Genomic DNA, 24,005 nt, shown 5'->3' on the forward strand with positions numbered 1-24,005 from the left:
ACAAATTTTTATGTCTGTTTATATCTTAACATTGAATGTATTCTTGTACTCCCAATTGATTTATATACATATTTTTCTCTTCCTATTTTGAAGTTTTGTTAGGTTACTATAATGCTCTATTTTTGTTCTTCTTTTCCTTTCAGCCGGCACTCCAGCTTCTCTGTCTTGCGGCTCGATGACATTGGGGTCAATGACGACCGTGGGGGATCCCCGGCGCCGGACACCACCGACGAGTATGACAGCGACGTCATCCCCGACACACACGGCCGACATCCACGACTTCGACACTCGCGACTTTGTTATTGCCCCAACTATGACTCCGTCGCCGCCGCTCACCACTTCGCTGTCCCCCGGGACGTCCGTTACTTCCAGTCCCCAGCATTTCTACCCACGGACGAACAACGTCAGCGCTGCTGCTCATCATCCGAACACAGACGACGAAGAGCAAGAGTACGCGATGAATGCGCAGCAGGCCCCTTCGACACAGCAGAGCCCCTATCGGCACCAGAACACAGGTCAGAGGACTTTGCATCTACCCACTACTATTTCACCAACCCTAACTACAACTACTACGGCAGTGTCTACAGCCCATCCTCTCTCTAGCTCTAAGCCTGATAGTAATTGTATAGAACGTGATGTCATTATGACGACCAGACACGACTGGGTGCGAAGTGTTAGCTGTCGTAGTTTACGCCACGATCCAGGAATTACCGTAGGGATGAAAATCCGGTCAGGTTTATCTCAGGAGGATGACGATGAGGAGGAGGAGGAAGAAGAAGACGAGGAGGATGAGGATGACGAAGATGACGATGTCGATACAGGTCGTGGTTATTATGGTGCAATGTATCGCCATCGTCATCAGTCGGACACGCCAGTCACTCGGTACGAGGAGTCACGCAGGGTATGTTATAGTGCCACGGGCAGCAAAACAAACTCTGTAGATCGTGGGGGTGCTGATGCGAACGTACCCGAGACACGCATCTACTCCAGTAGTTATCCAGGGACTACCTCTAGCCTATCAACAGAGAGCGGGGGTGGGGGTAGCGAGTGCGTCCTTCTGGGAGCTACTGATACTGGATCACAGGATGAGATCGCTCTCTCTCACGATGATCTCTCGCACGACTCGTATGAACTGTTAGAGCGCGACCAAGATGAGGAACCCGATGAGGAGGAGGAGGAAGAAGATGATGAGCCAGAACAGGTACAGTATGGGAGGCTCAGGCGCAAGAGCTATGGGCGATCTGGCAGCTTCGATTCTAGCGGCGACAATCTACCTCTGGACGACCGGCATAGCCCAGAAGTATTTCACATGGAAACAGATGAAATTGCCACACAAACCAGTATAGATAGACCTGAAATTTTAATGAGGTCTGTGGTTACTAATACAAGTTGTGATTACACAAGTAGAGGAGTAAGTCCTGTAGATTTTACCAAAGAATATGCTCAAATACTACCACCTCTGCCCAGAGGGATGGAAAAGAGAATAGAGAAAATAGATTCCTTAGAGAAGTACAAGCAGTACATTAAAAGTAGTTCTTTAGAGTGTGAAAGGAGGGGTCAAACGAGGGTGGGAGGAAGTAGATCATTTGAATATGAACGGAAAAGTAGGTTAGGAGATATATCTAGGAACTCCTCCAAAGAATCTTCAAAGGGTTCTGTGGATACGGGAGATAATATAATTGGTAGAGACAAACCACTTCCAACACATTTCTTAGAATATAATCCTAAGTGTCAACCAGGGATGGTGATAGGTTTCTCTGAACCGGAAAGAGCTGCACCTCCTAACTACCATGCTCCTGTAGAACGAGCCAAGAGCGATCCCCATCAGCCGCCTAGTACAAATTCCACCACCACTTGCCGGTCGAAGCGCCACGCTCTGATGCATCAGAAATCGATTGACCTGACCACAACGGCGGAGAGCGGTGGGGAGCTCAACATATCGTACACCTTGCACAAGCGGCATGCCATGAATGGGACTGCTCCTGCAGCGTCACTGTTGGAAGACGAGGATCCTAACACGATAATGGCACATCAAAAACTTATGCACAAAAAGATGTTTGAAGGTAAGAGCTCTGAAGACTTCAGTCTTGAAGGAAAGGATATTGAAAAGGCTCTCTCCATCCCAAGCTTAGAGAAAACAGATGCTGATATATGTGACTCTGCTGGAAAGAAGCAGGGTGAAACACACAATGATTTAGTAAAGACTGGGAGAGAATCTGAAGCTCTCGACACAGGTGAAGATACTGTGCAAGTTAAGAAAGTTCCTCAAATCGATATTGTGGTGAAAGATAGACATGAGAATACAGAACAACTGTTACTGGGAAGAATAGAACATACCGATAGAACTTGTGATGTCATCTCGGAAAGTATAAAAGTTCCCGAGAAGGACATCAGATCATTAGAAGGTTTCCATGAAACACTAGCCATTATAGCAAAAGACTCTAATATTACTGAAGTGCTTAGTGCAGCTGATGCTATTGTAGGTACAAAAGAGGTGTTAGTAACCGAAGTTGTTAAACCCTCTGCTGTCTTAGCAGAGGTGAAAGTCGATGAGGAGTCCCGTCCTAGCAGTAGGAGGACAAGCAGCTCAATGGTCCGAGTACCCATCCCAGAATTGGTTCCCCGCAAGCGAGACCGGTCTCCAATTTTGTTTGCTCGTGCAAGACTCGGCCTTTCTGAAGGATCTGCTTTCTCCCCCGTGCACCGGCCAGCAGATTCTGGGCGACGTGCCAAGTCGCTAGATGCACCTGTCGTTTCTCTTCATTCGTTACCTCCAATGAATGCTTTCTCGAGTAGAGACGATACTCTTGACAGCAATGGAAATGGCCTCCAGAAACCACAGAAACCTCCACTTTTACCCAAGCCTCTCCGTCATATGCCTTCTGTTATACAGGACGATGAAGATGGAGAGGAAGAGGAAATCCAAAGAAAAGAGCAGAAAGTTGAAGAACCAGGGGATGTATCCTCAGATGATGGAAAGTCTCAGGTTGTCCCCTTATCTTCTACTAGAGAGTCATCTAAGGATAAAAAGGCTTCCCCTGAAGTTAGAACAGCTGTAGTTAAAATGAAAGAACAAAAACTGCAAGAGTTTCATTCCAGAAATTCTTCTTTGGATTCATTGGATGATGGTAGGTTGTCTGACACCCAAGTTGTACCATCGGTGACAAATGATCAGTTGAAAAAATTAAGTGAACAAGTATTTTTACAGATGCAGGATAAGGGAGAGAACAAACGATGGAATTATGCTAATAGAAAAACTCAATTTGAGAATGAACTTCTCAGTAATAAATGGACACCTATTGAGGATGAGCGACCTACTGTAACATTACGGAAAACTGTTTCTCAACAGGTGGATGATGATAGAGCTAGCAAGAGGAAAGAGCAGTTAGGCAAGAGATCTCTGACAGTACCTTCCAGGTGGGAGCATAAGTACATGGGGAGTGAGAAACCTGAAGTGATCTTTATAAGTGATCGTAGTCCATCTCCAGAAGAAATTGAAATTCAGTGTTTTGAAAAGAAAGAACCATATATTTCTAGAGCACTCAGCTTATCTCCAAAAACAGGAGAAAGGCCCGAACCTGTGCCTCGAAGACCTAGCAGTACTTCTCCTAAATTAGATGTTGACCGTGAGGTTTTAGTTACTAGAGTGCCCACTGCTTTTCCTAAACCGCAAGCTGTCAAGCCTGAGCCTGTAGCAAGGAGACCTAGAAGTGTATCACCATATTTAGGTGACAAGCCTTCACTTGAGAAAAAGGACTCTTTAGTTACAAGAACACCAAGTATATCAGCAAAATTAGAGGAGCAGTGGTCGAGTGATATGCCTGTTCATTGTGGACGGTTGTCCCCTAGGTCAGAATCTCAGGAAGGAACAAAGGTACCTCCCATCCCAAGACCTAGAAGCACTTCACCCAAAGTTGGAAAGGTAACTTCATGTGAAAGTAAGGAAACAACAGTACCTAGAACTCTTAGTTTACCTCCAAAGTTCGAATCAAAAGATACTGTTGAAGATGATTTTCTTAAGAGCCGCGAGAGAAATGCTGCCATAACCTCTACAACAACTGAAAGTGAAACCTCGGGTAAAAAACAGAAGCCACCAGCAATACAGCATCTTGTAATATCTCCCAAAGAGGAAGAGAAACCTGTCACAGATCAGAGAAGCCCTACGTCTCCGAGAACTCCCACAAGAGTAGAGGACAAAAGGAGACTAGAAATGCACAAACAGGAAGCTATATCAATTTTGCAAACTAGCTTGTCATCAGACTCGGATGACTACGAGGATAAGCTTTTTGGAAGTAATGTTTACCCAGAACCAAAGGAAGTTGAGAGTTCATCTACCTCAAAATCACTTGAAACACCTTTCAGATCAGAAACAAGTATCCAAAAATGTGAACCTAGATCCCTTCGATTGTCTCCAAGATCAAGCGAAGAACAGAAGGATGTTTCAAGTGCAAAATTACCATCACCTCAAGGCAGCATGGATAAAGTCACAAGTTCAAAATTGCCCTCGCCTCGAAACAGTATGGAAAGAAGTGTAAGTGGAAAATTGCCATCACCTCAAGGCAGTATGGATAAAATAATTTCTGGTTCAAAATTACCATCACCTCAAGGCAGCATGGATAAAATTATTTCAGGTTCAAAATTGCTGTCACCCCAAAGCAGTACAGATAAAAATATTTCAGGTTCAAAATTGCCGTCGCCCCAAGGCAGTATGGATAAAATGATTTCAGGTTCAAAATTGCCGTCACCTCAAGGCAGTATGGATAAAATAATTTCTGGTTCAAAATTACCATCACCTCAAGGCAGTATGGATAAAATTATTTCATGTTCAAAATTGCTGTCACCCCAAAGCAGTACAGATAAAAATATTTCAGGTTCAAAATTGCCGTCGCCCCAAGGCAGTATGGATAAAATGATTTCAGGTTCAAAATTGCCGTCACCCCAAGGCAGTATGGATAAAATGATTTCAGGTTCAAAATTGGCTTCACCTCGAGGCAGTATGGAGAGAGGCGCAAGTGGAAAATCTCCCTCTCCTCGAGGCAGTTTGGAGAAAAATGCGAGTACAAAATCACCTTCTCCACAGAACAGTATGGATAGAAAGATTTCAAGTGAAAAGCTATATTCCCCTCAAGGCAGTATGGAGATGAAGGTTTCACCACAAAGCAGCCTGGAAAGAAAAGTCTCTCCTCAAGGCAGCCTGGAAAGTGGGAGGATCCCAGTTAAAAGGTCATCATCGGATATTTCTGGTACTATCACTGTTTCTCCAAGGAGCTCGTTGGATAAACAAGATTCTTCCACTAACAGACCTCTGAGTTTCTCATCATCATTTGACGAGATGAAAAGGACTGAACAAGTTGATCTGATGATGAAGAAGAATGGTTTACCTCCACCAAAACCTGCAAGGACACCTCCTAGAAATGAAGAGAAGAAATCTCCCCTTTCTGCAATGCCAGAGGAGAAACGGATATCACCTTCGAGAGTTGTCTGCTGCTGGATGGAGAAGGATGAAACCGCAGATAAGCATGACCAAGAAGCTGAGCAGACCGTGTTCACTACACAGCCAACTTCAGACAGAATTTCTCCAAAAGGAGACATGGTTCCTATTACTATCTCTGCCCTGGTCCACGACGCTGAAAGAAAGGCGCCGGATGTGCGACTGATAGAACCATCTTCTGATCCAGATCCTGTTATAAGAGTTCCAGATGTAAGATTAGAGGATCCGCCTTGCGCGGTTATCTTTGTAACCGAAGATACAAGTGGTGCTGGAAGTACTGAAGACATTCCTCAGATTGTTGATGAACCAGAGGATAATTCCTCCAGACTAGGCATTGGTAGGTGTCTGTTGAAGGATATTTCTAAGTTAATTTTTGCTGATGGAAGTGGTGAGAGTGCCGTGGAATCATTGGACGAGGAACACAGTCCTGAACACTGGCCTGTGGAGCCACCACCTGTCTTACCTCGTCCTCCCCCTCGTGAAGACCTAGTGTTGGAGTTTAAGGAGGCGTATAGATTAGTCGAAAAGAGCCTCGAAAGCCCCGATGTATGCAGTGATTATGATAATCTGACTCCTCCCATCTTGAAAGTAATCCCGACTGCATCTTTCGAGGAGTACGTTGAGGAGAAACCGGAGGTGGCCGCAGCTCCAACAACAGACGAGGAAGAACGTAAAGACGAGTCATCAAGTTCTGCTCCTGGAGAAGGTAACGGGAAAGTGGCATTAACAGAAAGAACACGTTCAGAAGAAGAGGCCTCCTCTTCAACAAGTTGTCGTCCATGTTTAGTGGAAAGTTCTGGAAGTTCCAGTCTCGATGATGGTGTCTTCCCTCCTGATGAAACCGCTCATCTTGCTGATGAAGAAGAAACTTCTAGTCCTTCTAATAACCATAATGGAGATCACATTGTGGATTTTCCTACTGGTTTTGGTTACCCATGCATGGATTTAGGAGCTCCTGGTTACAGTGCTGGAACTGTATATGCTCTGTCCCGCACTTTGTCCCGCATCAGTGAGAGAAGCACTACATCGGAGCAGGAACGGTCAGATGCCGATGAAGATGATTCCACAAAACCATCATCACGATCGCCCTCTGTTGACGATGAATCCATACTCTCGAGTGATCGTCAGCCGAGTTTATCGTCGGACCCTCCGTCAGGAGCTGCTGGGACGTCTGGTATTCTCTCCGATGAGGTGGAGGTTGGTTCATCTCAACATCCTGCTCCACCTCAACTTCTACCTTCTGATGATGAATGGCCTTCACCCCCAACATCTTCCTCCTTGTTTGAAACACCTGTTGTTAGTCATGTTGAAACTTTCTACATGGAAATTCGTCCAGAGGAGGCACATAAAGTTGTCGTCATTACTGCAGAAGGTGAAGATGAAGAGGAAGATGAGGACGATAGTGGCAGCTCGACTGATGAAAATCGCACTTTACATGATGATGACGAGGATGATGATGCTCGCTTTTCTTCTTCGACTACGCTCGACGGTACTGTTCGTGTTGTGGTCAGACCTCAGCAGTATAGTTCTCTTAGTGAAGATACTTCGTTAGGAACGCTGTCTCTTTCCGAGTGGTCATCTGCAGGGAGTGGACAACTTACTGTGAGACCCAAGTGCACTCCGTATTATTCCAGCTTTCCGGGTACAGCTGATGATACCACAAGTGCCTCCAGTCTATCAGAGAAAAATCAGCAGCACGCTAGTGACGCTGATGGGGATTCGTCTTCAGGAAGTGGAGATGCTTCCACAACGAGAACAACATCCACACCCTCTGCGACCCTTCAGAAACGTAAGAAATCAGAACAGAGAGAGAGACAGAGGCACAGAGTCACAGTGGATCTGGAAGTAAGGGACGGACACATAATATCTCCTCCACAACCTCTGCCATCGTCGTCTGGAACAGCAGATGATCAACAAACGGAAGAGAGTCAAAGTTTTACCTCAAAACAGTCAGCTGTATGAACTAATCATGTCTTTTAACTTCTTGAATTGACTTTTTGCAGTGCATTGCCATGCAGCGACTGATTAATACCATTTTTATTATAGACATAAAAATGTGTTTAAAATTATTGCGTTAGAAGATATGGTTACTAAATATTTGCCCTGTGGGTAAGTTTCAATGCCTCAATTGTGCGAGTTCTTGCAAATGAATTAGGGAGTTCTACCAGTTGTTAGTTAAGTGATAAAACTTCAGTCCATTACTCTGTGTATTGATGCACGTTTCATCTGTCAAGAAATGACGTAATTATTATACAGTTTTAGAAATCGTGAAGGAAAATACTTGACAACCTATTTCCATTTACTGGAATACACGAGCTCGAACATTAAAACTAGTCTGATTGATGAAGGATAAAAATGCATTTTATTTAGAAAATTCTACTACTTAGTTCATTAGACCGAAAGAAGTTTTGTTGTTATTTCTAGGCAAATGAAATGCATTCTTTGACACAAAGAACAGCAATGTTAGTAATGTACAGTTAATAGAAATTTATGAAGTCCGAGAAGAAAGTGTAGTCGTGCGTTTGTACCAGACTATCTATTTAGTGTGTCTGAAGTATTGCTCTTTACGTCAAAGAGCTAGAAGGATAGATTGAAGCTCGTTTTGGTAGGCATCAGACTGGGAAAGTCTTGTAATATTAAAAGATAAATAAATAAAGTAATAAAATAATTAAATGAATAAATAAATAAAAGAAAATTTTAAATAAGTTCTTTGCCTAAATGTTAAATATGAAATATAAATAATATATATAATATAGAATATTAGAATATTAGAGAACGTTGATGGAGACTTGTTTGGATGGCTCCTGGTTAAAGTTGAACGGTCGTGAAAATCCGTTTCTCCGCCTTGCGAATTGTCCGGTTGAAGGTAGTAGCGAGTAGGTGTCCTGTGTGGCCAGACACGGGATTCTGACGCCACGGTGCCTTTGTTATGTTTGTCTTAGTGTGCCTAAGGGTCTGCTTAGGAGGTGATAGGGTAATTACGCTGTTCATGCCATGTGGCAAAGGACAGTTTTCCTAACTGACGAGTTAATCACATGCATATCTTCTCTCTCTCTCGTTTTTGTTTACTTTTGTTTGGGACGTCAGAGTTCGGGCGAGGAAAGTATAATGGCCACAAATACATGCTGCTGCTCATTTTACATCTGAAATTTGTATGAGAGTCGTTTTATTTCCTGTCAAGCCTTGGTATGAACTGCATTTCATCATGTAATACACAAACTGATCAAGACTTTAAAATTACACCACATAATTATTACATGGATATTTAAAAACTCACTTCATAATCGTTGCATGAATATTTCTGTTTAATACAAGGTGTACAACTCTGTATCCGCCGTTTTGTCCCCAACATTGGAGGCTTTAATGAAACAGATTACTTACACAAGTATCATTCAAAGTAGTGTCCATTGCTGGCCACGACTTTCTCCCATCTTTCAGGCAGTGTTCGAATCCCGTGTCAAAAAAATTGTTCATCTTTTGAAGCGATCCACGAATCAATCCAATTTGTGACTTCTTCATGAGATCGGAAGTGTCAGTCAGCCAGGCCATGCGCCATTGATCGAAACAGGTGATAATCAGAGGGAGCAATGTCTGGAGAATACAGCGGGTGGGGTAGGACGTCCCATTTTAACATTCCCAGGTAAGTTTGACTTCTTTTGCAACGTGAGGTTGAGCATTGTCGTGTTGCAAAATCACTTTATCGTGCCTCTCGCTGTATTGCGGCCGTTTGTCTTTCAATGCTCTGCTCAAACGCATTAATTGCGTTCGATAACGAGCACCTGTGATTGTTTCACCGGGTTTTAACACCTCATAGTACACGACGCTGAGCTGGTCCCACCAAATGCAGAGCATGATCTTGGAGCCGTGAATATTTGGTTTTGCCGTCGATGTTGAAGCATGGCCGGGATATCCCCATGATTTTTTGCGTTTAGGGTTATCGTAATGAACTCATTTTTCGTCCCCGTTCAACGTCTTGGTTTCAACTCATACGGGACCCAAGTACCTTCTTTCTGAATTATGCCCATGGTCTTGAGATGTTTTGAAATGGCTTCCTGTGTCACTCCCATTGATCATGCCAATTCTTCTTGTGTTTGACGCAAGTCTTCACTCAGCAATGTCTCCATTCTGCATCTTCGAAAACTTTCTCTCTTCCACCACTATGCCGGTCTCTGACGTTAAAATCACCGTTCTTGAAGCGTTGAAACCACTCACGACACATTCTTCCACTAATAGCGTCCTCACCATATGTACGTGAGAGCATTCGATGAGACTCAGCCTCTGTTTTCTTCATATTGAAACAAAACAGTAACACCTCCCGCAAATGCCGAGAATTTGGCTCGTACACTGCCATGCTCTATCGAGAACAACTTTATGATGCAGACACACATCAACTAAGTTTGAATGGGGTTATGTTGACCGAGATCCAAACTAACTGCCCGACGTCTACGATCTGTTTCGTTCGACCGCTACATACCGTTGTCGCCATCCATCGGCAAACGGCGGAAGCGAAGTTGTACACCTTGTACAATCAAGATTTTATTTAGTGGTGATGGAGACACTTTTGTGTAAGTGGGGCTATGCTCTTTCTCCATTCACCATCCCTAAATTGTACGTATAATTAGTGGAAAATAAGTAATAATAAATAATAATAATGTACATCAGTACATTTCTAAAGTTGATTGTAATACCTGTAAGCAACCTCATCGCCTCATCTCCTCCATTGTCACTGCACAGTCGGCGTGATATTTTCATCATCCGAATTGCCATTTGCTACTATTTTGTCCAAAGCATTCTGAGTTTTCTCAGAACTGTTAAGCATTTTATGCCACCAATGATATGCAGAGGAAGCTGTATTCACACTTTCATAGTTTGTAAACGGCCAGGCTGAATCAGCCTCGTGTTGTAGATTTACTGGCACATAAAAAGAAATCCTGCTGGACAAAATTCCGGCACCTTGGCGTCTCTGAAAACCATAAAAGTAGATAGTGGGACGTATATTATTATTATTTACATGCTTCCCCATAACATGGAAGCTGATCACTGAATATTGACACAACCAGTCAGGGTACTCATTCTCGTTCTTCACATAATCATTGCTTTGTATATTTCCACTGGGGAAAAGAATAAAAAGACAATTATGCAACAAAATACAGTATTTCATGCTGTTGGTCTCATTCCTATATGGAATGTGGTTGATGGCAATGATCAGGATTGGTATTATGTCTTTCCCTCATTTATTTCATTTGATTTTTGTAAGCTTTTGTTGTTTTACAAAGAATGTTCAGTTTGCTTGATACATTGTTATAATATTGAATAAGACATTAAGTTCAACTTCAAATTGTATAGTTCTATTTTAAGCTGTGAGGGGCATATCTGCTTTACTGTACCCAGTGAGGTTTCAAGAAAGGTCTCGAAAAAATGACAGTAACACCAACATCTATCCACCTTGATGCTAATAGGCAGGCAGAATAACCAAATCTTTTCTCCATGTCGACACTGATTACATCACCTACTTCCTTAGTGTAGCTGCTGAAAAATCTGGGTGTTTAAATCTTTTTGATGTAGATTTGTCTTCGAAACAAGGATTATTTTCTTGGCAGTATGTCCAATTCTGTCGCCTGATGTCATCAGCTTTTCTGTGTTGCAGTTCTTTCGTGTTGCATCAAATATAGAAATTTTAGCCAGAGCATAAATTGGACAGTGGGCCAATGCTCTCCTGTCATTCACACTTTCTTTGGTGGAGTTGTCACCAAAATTTATTGTGTGTTGTACCTCTGTCACGTACACCCTCTTTAAGGCAAATTCGTTTACTCATATCAGTATGTTTGAAGCTAAAGACTAGCAAAATCTTGCAGCCCACAGATACACTGATTCTACTTGTGTACTTGTAAGGTAGCTGTGATTTTGGAGCACCTTTTCCGGTGTGATTGTGGTGCTGATTTCTGAACAGGGAAGGAATATGTTATTACAGCTTGTGCATGCATATAACTGTCCAGTCTGGATTCCAAAGCTTATGCTCATTGCAGCGTTGCCAGACTGGTGTAAGAGTGGAACTTGGAAATGTTTCTGCACTGCGGAAAAGTGGGATGTTTGAACTGTGCACCGAATCTATTTTCATTCAGTTTAAAACCGTGTGTTCACAAGCTAACATTCTTCTGGAAAGGCGCCACCAGTTTACTAGTCCGTTTTTAAGTTAGACTGATGTACACTTGTCTGAGAACAGTTTTACTGCTGCTGTTTGTTGTCTGTGCCAGCTACCTCCACATGGATAACAACAAAATAGGCTCTTTAACCCTAGAACTGGCAATGTAAAATTTTGTGGTGACAGCTGTATTTGGCAGCTTTTACTTGTCTAAATAGAATACAAAATATTTGCAAGATATGAAATAAATCTACGAAGTTTTATATGTCTACGTGAAGCTAATACACTTAGGACTGTCATGGTGACACAAAATTATGTAAATGTTTTGATTTAAAAAATGTGCCATCTGTTCGAAAAGTGTAATTCCTAAATTCAAGGTAATAATAAAATTTTTGATTATATGCACACAAAATTGGAACATATCACAAACAGAGATATACAGATTGTCAGTAATGAATCTTTAATGCACTAGCAAAAGTTTCATCACTTTGAGAGGTATATTCTCGAAAATGTATGGGTATGCAATCATTTGGAGGTGTGATCTTAGACCACGTTATTACGATAGGTTGTTTTATGGGAGGTTTGTCATCACTTTCCTGTATTGATGCGAAAAAACAGCTAATAAACATTCCATATCTGACCCTTAATCTATCTATGCATTCTCAGTAACCTCGAAGTCAGATCCATCACTTTCATTGTCCAACAAATTTCGCACTACTTCATTACTAATTGTCCATAATGAAATGAAGATGCCATATTTAGACACACACTGCACTAAATCAATCAAATAACGATATATATTCAGAAGTAAGTAACTCCCACCAAATGGAAAACTACAAAAAAAAAATGAAATAGAATAGTAAAGCAGAGGCCGTTTACAAACACTACAGAAATGTTGTCGAAACAGATGGCCGGAAAACTGCACTCATTTATTTGTGTGAAATTGTGCCCAAAGAGGTTGTAGCCTACATATGAATGAAACTGAACTCGCGGCTGCTGTGGACATCGAGAACGACCAGAAGTAGACTGTCATGACATCTATTGAAGAAATGAGGAAATAACAAGAAGAAATGCAGTAGAAGTCCGCTATATATACAAAAAATGTGTTCAGTGGCCCGCAACAAGAACACTAAAGAAGTTGAAGATGAAATTGTGAGGTATGTGCGCGAAAAACACAAGGGTGGAATGGCCATACCACAACACAATATACTCGTTCGTTGACGTTAAGCGTCCGCGCCTTTATTAGGCTTATACATTGCTAGCCGCTGAAGTCAGCCGAACCCGGCAAGCAAGACTGCGTGTAGTGGCAGCCGCTTGTACCTGACGCTGAGTAAAAGTAACAGTTTTATAGACAGCAGGAATATTTTCCTGATGGATCGTCGTATTGTAGAGGTGCGTGGAACAGGTATTGCCGACAAATTTTGAATGAGTTCTCTTTGATATTATGATGCCAATTTTAAGTTAATGGTTATTAAACCCGTGGAAATAAAGAATAATTGTGCAGCCGCAAAAAAAAAAGGTGGGGTGGGCATAACCAAAGCCGATATTCGGCGTTGGCATGAAGACAAAGATAGTCTAAAAATGTGTACTGTATAAGAAAGGCAATCATATGATTTTATTCATGGTCGTCTCAGATGAAATTATAAACATACACTTTCACGTACTATCGGATTTCGGTAAATAACAAACAAGTAGGCCGTAGTGTGGATATCATCCACAAAAAGTTTTGAACAAACTGACAGCCGTTTCATATTGATTTTAATGTGTATGAGGGTTACCTGACTTCTACAAAAATTTGGATATAACGACAATCCGCTATAGCGAGTACTTTTTTCGCTCTTATGATTTCTTGCTATAGCGGACTTCTACTGTACGAACATGTTGCATATTTGACAGTTGCCAGTTATAGGGTTAATTAATTGGTTGTCGTAAAATATATAATACAAGACCAAAATCATGACAACAGGTTTACCATTAAACATTATGATCAATAATGAGTTAATCAAAGAGGTGAATAGTTTCTCTTTGTTGGGATCAGCCATCAGTAGAAGTGGCTCAAGCAGTCCAGAAATTCTCCAAAGACTTGCCCTTTGAAGAGCAGCATTCAGAGGCCTTGATAAGGTCTTCAAGTGTTCAGATGTTTCTTTGCATACTAAGTCAGAATGGTTAAGGCATTAGTCTTTCCCATAGCTATGCATGGTTATGAAAGCTGGACCATATGGAATCATATTGATGCATTTGAATTCTGTTGTTAGAGAAAGATATTGCATATCCCTTGGACAGCCAAGAAGACAAATGCATGTGCCATTCAAAAGATCAAACCACATCTGTCTCTTGAGGCTTTCATTACAAGATTACAGTTGTCATATTTTGAACACATTATGAGATGCTCTGATGCATTGGAAAGGTGGAGGGGTCTCTGAGATGAGGGCAGCCAACATTGAGATAGATCAATTCCATCAGATCCAACATGAATATGTCACTGAACGATCTGAAGTATATGGTTGAAGGCCGAAACATCTGTGAGCAATCCATCAATGCAGTCACCAAAAGTAGAACTGTGCATGATGGCACCTTTTCATCATCATCATCATCATCATCAAGATATATAAAATACTCTATTGACTGAACCACATTTCTCAGATTATAAACAGGTTGAGCGCATGCAGGTTGGTATCGATCACTGCATGGTTTGGTTAAAGCACGCAAAGCAGTCATCATGATTCAAGCAATAGAGTACAAAATATATCTTACTTCAACCTGTTACAGAGCCTGTTTTCTCCCTGTCCACATGGAGTTAACTTTTTTTTTTTTTTTTTTTTTTTTTTTTTGCTAGGGGCTTTACGTCGCACCGACACGGATAGGTCTTATGGCGACGATGGGATAGGAAAGGCCTAGGAGTTGGAAGGAAGCGGCCGTGGCCTTAATTAAGGTACAGCCCCAGCATTTGCCTGGTGTGAAAATGGGAAACCACGGAAAACCATTTTCAGGGCTGCCGATAGTGGGATTCGAACCTACTATCTCCCGGATGCAAGCTCACAGCCGCGCGCCTCTACGCGCACGGCCAACTCGCCCGGTTGGAGTTAACTGGCACTAAAAATAAACAGTTTCAGTAGGAGAAATATACTCTATTTCTAATGTGATAGCAGTTGTTCACATGGTAGTAATTTGTGTGGATTTTCATCAGTAGTCGCAAAATATAATCTCGCAAAACATGCCCTTGAACTGAGATAAGTGGAAGTAAGATGTCACAGTATATTCTTCGTCGTTCAACCACTTTGCTTAATTTAAACTAGAAGTAATCATCAAACTAATTATTCATTTCCATTTGAAGATAGTGTGTGCTGTATAGAGGTAACCCTACCTGTGGAAACCTTATTTTTTGTTGTGAACATTAGTGGTAGAGATGATATTCAAGTATCACCTTTGTGTTCTCACTCACCATGGCGAATGAACTCTACCTCTAGACTTTACTCTGTGTTGATTGGCTAGTATTCGTAAGACATAATTAATTTGTGGCATTTTTCCGACTACTGATTTTCATCTTCATGATTTATTTATTGCTGTCCCAGTGTTCTTCCCAGAAATTTTTGTCAGCCGGGTGTCAGGAATGAGTAGCTGGGTGAGAAATAGGATGTAAAAAAGGGATATGATAAAATTTGTTTATTCCCTTCAGAGCATTAATAATATCGGACAGGTAAACATTAACTGCAAAACTGAACTCTTTTAGTGTTATCACTAACAAGACATAACAGAGTATTTTTGAACTTCTATTGCTCTACTGTTTGTTCATAATCACGTAATATGGGTGCTTACCATTTCGTTGTTGTGGAGTGACATACAGGTTTGTGACGTCATCCGGAATCGCATGCGATTCCACGCTAATTTAGGCACCGCTCATGCACAACACTATGTGGTAGTCAAGCTAAACATTTAAACTCTGATGTCATTGATGCAATTATTCTGACAATAATGAAGATTTTTTATTTAAATAAACAGTTTTACAGTATTTAAATTTAACTTTGGAACACCCAACGACTCGTATATATATTAATATTATGGAACTAGCACATATCTAGGTTATGTTAGCCAGGCGGTCTGTAAAAACGGCTTGGCAGTCTGCCTTTTAAAAAGTTCTAGGGAGAACACTGGCCCTCCATTCAGAATGGTGTCATTATGGGTTCTGGAAACAAGAAATAGGGATTGAAACTTGTGATGTGCAAGGAAGACAAATGAAATCATTCAACAAAGTTGCCGAAATTCTTCGCTTGCCGTAAAGGAATGAAGGAACTAATTTGAGCATAACAGGTAGAAAGCAACATGGCGCCTGAATCCTGTCTACCACATGATAGGTTTTTGCAGTACGGTGACTCCAGAACCTAATGCATTTAGCATCATCTAAACTTTTGGAAATTTTGATCTACTATAATTATTTTGCCTTTAATGTTGAAGGCCTCAGTCACTTTTGGTTTACGTATGCAGTGGCTTTAAGATGACACTAACTAACTAACCAACAGATCAGATTGCTCCTGTTCAAATATAATGCTGTGAGCATTGTTACCTCTACTACAGTGGTAACACAAAACAAGGCACAAACAGAGTTAAAAGGGGAAGGTAAGAGCAAACTACACAATATAAGAAATCACTACACACTCGGAAAAACAGTAGCTGGCGTTACTCGGATCTCCAACAAAACATGTACGTAAATATCAGTAGGGCCAACTAGTGAACGACAAACCGGGAAGATGAAAAGGCTGGGAACCTAAGCATGGACATGGCTTAGATAGCGGATTCCGAAATAAATCACCGTGATCCTTAGATTTAAAAAATATTATTTACAAGATAATTTTACAAATACATTCCAAGTTATGAGCTATAAGTTCAGTGATATACATAGGTTATTTCGTAGCAGTGTAAATTCAAATTTCAAATCAACTATACATCTAGTTACCAATGCAGTAGTACAATGCAATTTACAGGTTATCCAAAATCTAGCGTACCTCAAGTGATACAGAACTACCAGAGGCAACCCCCAAGGGAAATAATGTTAAACTACAATATACATATTTTAGTGAAACAAGAAATGGGAATGCCTCGGAAACGAACAGGTAAGTCCAGCTGAAAAACTAAGGCGTTATAAGTAACTAATTTGGTGAATCTAGGCGAGGTTAGGGCAGACTCCTGTATGAAAAGCAAATCGGAACATTACGGAAATTTTAGCAGGAACGGAATTGAAGAGTGCTTACCCGAGGAGAGTGCCATCCCGGAAACCGGGGGACGTCATCCAGATAGGCTACTCGCAGACAGATAGACCAAGACCGACAGATTTCAGGATACAGAATTTATTCGAACACTGCCTCGCACACTATATATAGGAAATTCCGGCCTTGGAGGCAGCCAATCAGCGTGCATGAGTTCCCTATCGCCACCTAGACTCACCAATCACAACCTTACTTTTGATCGCGAACTTTGACTAACAGTCTAGAATACGCCTGATCGCGAATGTCGTATTTCCAGAACAGTCAGAAATATTTTCTAGAAAACATTACAAAGTAACATACCCTGTATAAAAGTTATGTAACTTTCTGGATCTTTCCAGGAACTATAGAACAGAATTCTACTATTTACAAATGCCTATGTTACCATATTATACAGTACAGGTTAGGTCATTAAAAATAAACGTTATACAGTACTTCACCAATAAGGTCTTTAAAAACACTTTCCACTTGTACTACATATTTCGCTTGTGACAAGCATCAGAACTAGTAATTGAATTATAGGAAAATTTGTACTGGTGAATTATTAAGAAGATGGAAAAATAAATGAAGAAATTGGAGAGAGAATCCAGCAAGCCAAGAGGTTTTACCAGTCAGTGGAACCAGGAAATCCAGAGAAATGCAAAAAAGTTCTATACTCTGCATATTACTGTACGCACCAGTTTTAACATACACAGCTCAGAAAACACAGAGATAATGCCTATTGCCCATGGTAAAATGTTTCATAAAATTTGTTGCACAACTAATTTTATAAAAAATATGATGAGAACAAGTTGTGTTGTTCATGGTAAAATTATTTTATCAAATCCATGGAAGCATCAGGATGGCCATCTATGAATTAAATTCTGAAGTAAGATGTGTATGTGCTGCCAAGGATTGCTGCCAAGGATTGAGTTCAAAGCCTGTTTATCTTCGCCTTCACATCAGCTTCACTTGTGTTCGGCCGAACTTTTGACACAAATTAAACGATTGAGTTTTCTGCCTCCCTTCTTGCATTTCTGTTGTGATACATTGGCATTTTTAACCTCGTATAAACACTAGCAGCTTCCTTAGTCCACCTGTATCCTGCCATTTTAGAAGTGTTTATGTTAAGAATGAGCTTCACAAACTTCTCACGTCATAGCACCAGGATCGTCATATCAGCTTCGCTAATTGGTTCGTTTCACAAAATTAATTTTATGAAAAGTTTTGATAAAACTTGAAGTTGACTGCGACAAACAGAAATTTTATGAAATTAAATTATTGTACAATAAATTTGAAGGAAAATTTTACTGTGAGCAACAGGCATAAGATCATAACTGTAGAAATTGGAGAAAGAACCAGATTCCTAAAACTTCAGGACAAGATAGAGACCAGTAAATTGAAATGGCATGGACACATGATGAGAATGAAAGAGGATGGAGTTCCAGAATGAGTATTTAGAGAAAATAGTAGGATGAAGACAATTGGGGAAGGCCCAGAAAGAGGTTGGTTGATATGGTGCAGGAGAGTATAGAGAAGAGAGGAGTAAAGGTAGAAGAAATATTGGGAAAAGGAAGGGGGACGTGGAGAGATAGACAACTGTGGAGGTCCTTGATTCACAGCCTGACCCAGAAGACTGGAAACAGGAAAATGAAGGAGAAGAAAACATACTTGATTGAGTAAACCCTTGGCCATTGTTCTTTTTCTTTCTTTCTCCACCACATTTCCTAAAGAGGAGGAAGAGAAAGCAGTCATATTTGATCAAGTAAGCACTTGGCCACTGTTCTTTTTTCTTACTTTCTCCACCGTTTTTCCAGCACTCTAATGGAGTCATGCATGCGAGTCACTGTGCTTACGGGTACATTTGGGTTAACCACTGTATCTTGTGAAATGAGCTTGGTTATCTGTGTGTATACATTTTCATTACAATTGAATAAGTGGTTTTGATGATAGAAGCATAATATTGAAAAAGGGGCAATCTGAACTCTTCAGCAGTTCGTGCCATCTTAAATTTGTTCCATTTTAAGCCTGCCTTTTTATTTTTCCGCTATACTTTGAACGTGAAAAGAAAAAAAAAGCCAAATACTATATTCAGTTTATTGTGTATCTTCTTGTGGTATATTTTAGAAACCATTATACTAGCCAGGGGAGGATATTTAGAGTGAGAAGACTGAGAGAATACCTACCTGTAAGTCCTTATGGGAGCAGAAAAATTGTTCTCAAATAGGTTGTTGTTGCAAATTACATTACTTTGTTTTGTTATAAGGAACAACGAATAGTTCGTTGCTTGTGGATGATTTATATAATAGGTTTGTTCCAACAAACAGTTCTAAACCAACTATAAACTAGTTCATAATGCATGACTCAGAACAGTTCCAGAATTGATTCTTGGTGATGTTTTGTTGGAAGATGTAAATGACAGTTCTGGATTTTATCGTCATCGGCTAGGAATTACTGTACAAAATACTTAACGACAGATACCCAATGACCTCAGAATTAAGTACATAATTTCAGTGGCTCATTGGTTGAAAGAAGTGGGCATGTCCATAGCTCACAGTACCTACTCTTGACTGAGAACTGCTAGAATCGGTTCTGAACTTGTTTCAAATTATTGTTGGAGCAGTGTGAATTCGGAACTCTCAGCTCAGAAGCAGTTCTGGATTTCTGTTCGTTCAGCATCCACACTACTGAGCATGTACCAGGCAGTTCAGAATCAATTCGGTACCATGTTGGAACAAACCTATAATATGTGTAGAAGGTTGACTAAATGGATTCATCTGAAATATTTGAGTTGTTGGCAATGCCATACTGACAAGAGATGAACTGTTGGTGGGGAAATCTGATTAATATTCATACAAATGCTATGATTTGCCGTAGCAACTTGAACAACATTGAGGAAAAAGTCAAGATTTTGCCAGTGTCCATCAACTCTGTGGCAGGTACAATGTGATATCCAAGTTCCTCTGTATTTAAGGGCAGTGGTAAACCAAACCTGGCATATTGGATTTAACTTCAGGGAGAACTTAACACTATATAGCCAGACTATTTAAAATAGTCACTCCTCTATGATGGCATCGCTTAGATTCTCAGGAAAATAATCACAGTTTTGCCAGTTTTTGCTGTATAATTATAACATTTTATATATATGTATATATTCCAGGAAAAAGAAACAGTCTATCATATGAGCTGGGCTGAGCAGCTCAGATGCTAGAAGCACTTTGACAATGCTGCCATCTAGCGGCTGGTGAGCACACACCACCATAGAGCCAACTTAAAGACAGTTAGAGAGCAAAATTGCAGATACTTATTGACTGGCCCTCGTATTTCCAATGACTTATGAGGTGATGGTGATGGTGATTATTGTTTTAAGAGGAAGTATAACTAGGCAACCATCCTCTATATAACACTAATCGGAGGGAGAAATGGGTCCGACACTTCGGAAAATGAAGATATCGGCCAAAGGAAGACAAGGGCCACGAAGGGCGTGAAAATGAAAGACTCCCTAGCCCTCGCAAACCTAACAGCGTCGGGGTCGGAAAAGAACAAGAGTTGACCAAGAGAGGTCGGATAGGATAGATGAAAGTGAGGAGTCTGGCACAAGTAAGTGGAAGCAATGCCAGGACTCGGCTGAGGGCCCCGTGGTCGCCAACCCACGCTCCAAAGTTTAGAGCCCCCGAGGCTCCTTTTAGTCGCCTCTTACGACAGGCAGGAGATACCGTGGGTGTTATTCTACCGCCCCCACCCACAGGGGGATGAGTTATGAGGGCATTAGAGGTATGATTTCAGTGAATCCTTCATAAGACATTATTCTGTTCTTTTGTCCAGTCTCCGAGTTTAGAAACTGGGAGGATGTGGCGTGTGATCGACTAACATTGCAACATATTGTCCATGGAGGTCCACAACATTTTCAACAATGGCAATGAAGGTACGAGTCTGATAAACGAGATTGTAAAAAAGAACAAAAATATTCAGAGAAGAATAGATTGCCAGATTCTACATGACAAGCTGGTTTGGTGGATTTGATGTTCTGGCATTGTGGCACAGCTTGTCGTTCTACAATTGGTCTCTTATTCACCAGGGAACCGATAAGGGACAACACTGATGCACTTGGAAGATATTCATTATACTCACCAGCAAGGAATACCTTTGATGATTAATCAAAGAATACATTGTGTTGTATAAGACTGATTATTAAGCACTTGGAGTGGGATGGGGGTGGGGGAGTGCGTTGTAATGCGTATGAGATTGATATTTGCTCTAATCTTTACTTGTCTTGCACTGAATATCAACAACACATGCTTGCTTCATAAACTTTATCTATAATTCATGTCTTGCCTTAACTTTATTAATTTTGACTGATGATGGTCTCTATCAAGACCGAAACTAGTTTCATGAAGTACATGAAACTTTTTTAAGGTCACAATAAATAGTATTGGATAGGTGAAAACTTAGCTTTTGTTTTGAATTATATCATCATTATGAATTCCTTCCAGTGAACCGGGTAGGATGTTTAAGAACAATGTGCCTCCATTTATTATGGTCCTGGTATGCTTTTCTCTCTAGGGCATCCCATGTTTCTCCTCTCTTCTCTATGTCTTCTCGTATCTGATCTAACCGCCTTTTCCTAGGGCGTCCAATTGATCTTCGTCCTGGAACATTTTCCGAATTCTTCCTTGGTGTTCAAGTCGCCTGCATCCGCTTAACGTGTGCTAGCCACTTCAGCCTTGCATCACTCAGCCTTTCTTGCATGGTTAGGTTGACGTGCAGGTCTCATCGTATCTGATCATTCCTAATTCTGGTCCTTCCTTGTTTTCTATATGGCTGATCTAAGGAACTTCATTTCAACAGCTTTCAGTTGACGTAATTCTCTTTCTTTGGCATATCTCAGATATTTGTAGGGTTGCTGGAGTCGCCTGGTTGGGGGCGATTTAAGTCTGAATGCTCTTCCTTACTCCATGTGATTTTTGCAGTGAAAATTCCAACCTCGTACCTTGGTCATTTGGACGGAAAGCCAGCTGCTAAGCCACTACGCTAATCACGCCCCCATTCTCTTTGCCTGAGAGTATGACACAGTGAAATTTGTCGAGCCAGAGCATGTTGTTACCGTTGAGAGACCATAGTTTACTTCGTCAGTAAGAAATCTATCTAGCCGGCTACCGTGCCTGCCTCTTACCCAATTCCTGGCCAGTCCAGAGATTTTAATTCTGGGTGGAATGGGGATACACAGCCTCATGAGATCAAGGGAGGGGCTGCTGATAGAGAGGCAGTGGACCCGGGCATGAAGGCAAAGCCGTATGACAGGATATTGTCATGCTGACCGTGTGGATTTCTAGTAGATGCAGGCCATTTGGACGGGCAGCAGTCATCTTGGCAAGCCAGGTACTAATGGGCTTCTGCCACGTGTGTGTTTTTTTCAATTCAAGGATTGTAGTATGAAACAATGGGAAACTAATCTAGGAAGGACAAAAGTACTACTGTTATTCTATTTTTGCCTTTTTTTTCTCTTTATATTTAACTTATTAACTGTAATTTATTAGCTCATCTGAAGCAGCGACATGTTGGTTTACATATTGTTTGAAAAATGCGAGATATTATTATACATTCTTTAAAAATATATAATATTCTGGGTCCTTGGAGTGCATTGGGTTGCATTACCTCTGAGGTAGTCAATTTTTGGAAGAACTGCCAAAGATCTTGGCACTCATTGTCATTGTTGTTGACATGTTAAAGATCTCGAGTGATTGGAGAGGTCGTACTATTTATTTTTATTGCCATTATCATTATTATCATTATTCGCAGTTTGTTATGCCCAACTAAGGAGCGCGTTTGAACTTACTTGACACAATGTTTTGTTGTTTCTTCTCAATATCTCTTGATTTGTTCACAAGAGTTCCTATTTACATTCTTCCGTTCATTCTGTATATTTTCTTTTAGATTTCTCTGCAAATTTAATTTTGCTTACTAAGCTTCTATATTTGTTCTATCTTGAATGGTTTCTTCAGTAATTATCAATTCCTTGTAGCCCTTAATTTATTTCCACAAAATAGTTGTAATGTGTAGTGCTAGGCTTACAAGTTTCTTTGTAAGCTGGTTGTTATCCATTCTGTGTAAGTGTCTGTAGAATTTAAGTTGCCTTTTTCTAACAGTGCCGGAGTTTTTCTGGCACGCAATTTTTTTTCTTTCCCTTTCTGAATTTATGCTGACATTGTGTTTGATTTTAATTTACCAATCTTTGTACCATTGAACTTGTACTCTTTTTTGTTGTTGTTGTTGTTGTTGGCAGTATTCTTGTTGTAAAATTGTTGTAAAATCAGAAATCACAACTTGTGGAATGATCCTGACTTCCAGTTTATTGTCGTTTGTCACATTCGCAACTTGATCGTCCAGTTACCATACGTGCATGGTACTCCTGAGCTATGTCCTAACTTCGTTTTCAGTCCGTTAATGTGACAAACTTCAGTTTCTTGAGTGAATTCATATTGTCCTCTTTCTGGCAGTGATTACCCTTCATTTTGTAATGTTGGCAGGTTAGTTTTAAGAGCATTTGAGTAAACTCCACCTTCACAATACTTAAAGAATTCTTTATTCTTTAGTACTTTTTAAAATTATTGTAAAAAACAATGGAGTTGACTCAAACACTTAAAACTTGCTCGAGATTGACAGTACGGATTAATTATGAAGTTCATTTCTTGTGGTTGGCAGGTAAAACGTTGATACACTTGTACCTGCAATCAACTGATGTTATTTTAAAAAGACAGTTATGTAGGTTTCTTTGAATGAGAATCATGCTGTGTTTTTGTTTTCTGGGGGGAAGGTGTGGTACTTAGTGACATGGTTGAAAATTAAATTTCAGATAGTTTTGTTAGAAAAACTTCTGAATGATGATGACCATTTTCAAAACATCAGCAAGAAACGTTGTCAACCCCAATCTTAGGCCAGTAAACTCAGTATCGAAGTTAACACAGTTGTAAAATGTATGCTGAATTTCAGAAAAGTGTTCTGCCCATTTTCACGTATTATGCGGAATGTATGTAGTGTTAAAATTGAATATTGAAATTGTTTTGCAGATTAAAAAAAAAAATTATCTTCAACAATCCTGCCTAGTATTTGCAGAAAATTTTACTCATTTATTCAC

At 40.6% G+C, this 24,005-nt stretch overlaps 1 protein-coding gene across 1 annotated transcript in view; it reads left to right on the top strand.

Annotated features, from left to right (window-relative positions):
* The window catches only part of Cdep (Chondrocyte-derived ezrin-like domain containing protein), a 510,959-nt gene that overhangs the window by 357,864 nt on the left and 129,090 nt on the right, over positions 1 to 24,005 (top strand). Inside the window, exon 11 of the mRNA XM_067158544.2 lies at positions 144 to 515. Within this exon, the coding sequence (XP_067014645.2) occupies positions 144 to 515 (372 nt within the window). The remainder of the gene's footprint in view (positions 1 to 143; positions 516 to 24,005) is intronic.

Source organism: Anabrus simplex, chromosome 14 (assembly GCF_040414725.1).
Source record: "Anabrus simplex isolate iqAnaSimp1 chromosome 14, ASM4041472v1, whole genome shotgun sequence".
Taxonomy (NCBI): Eukaryota; Metazoa; Arthropoda; class Insecta; order Orthoptera; family Tettigoniidae; genus Anabrus; species Anabrus simplex.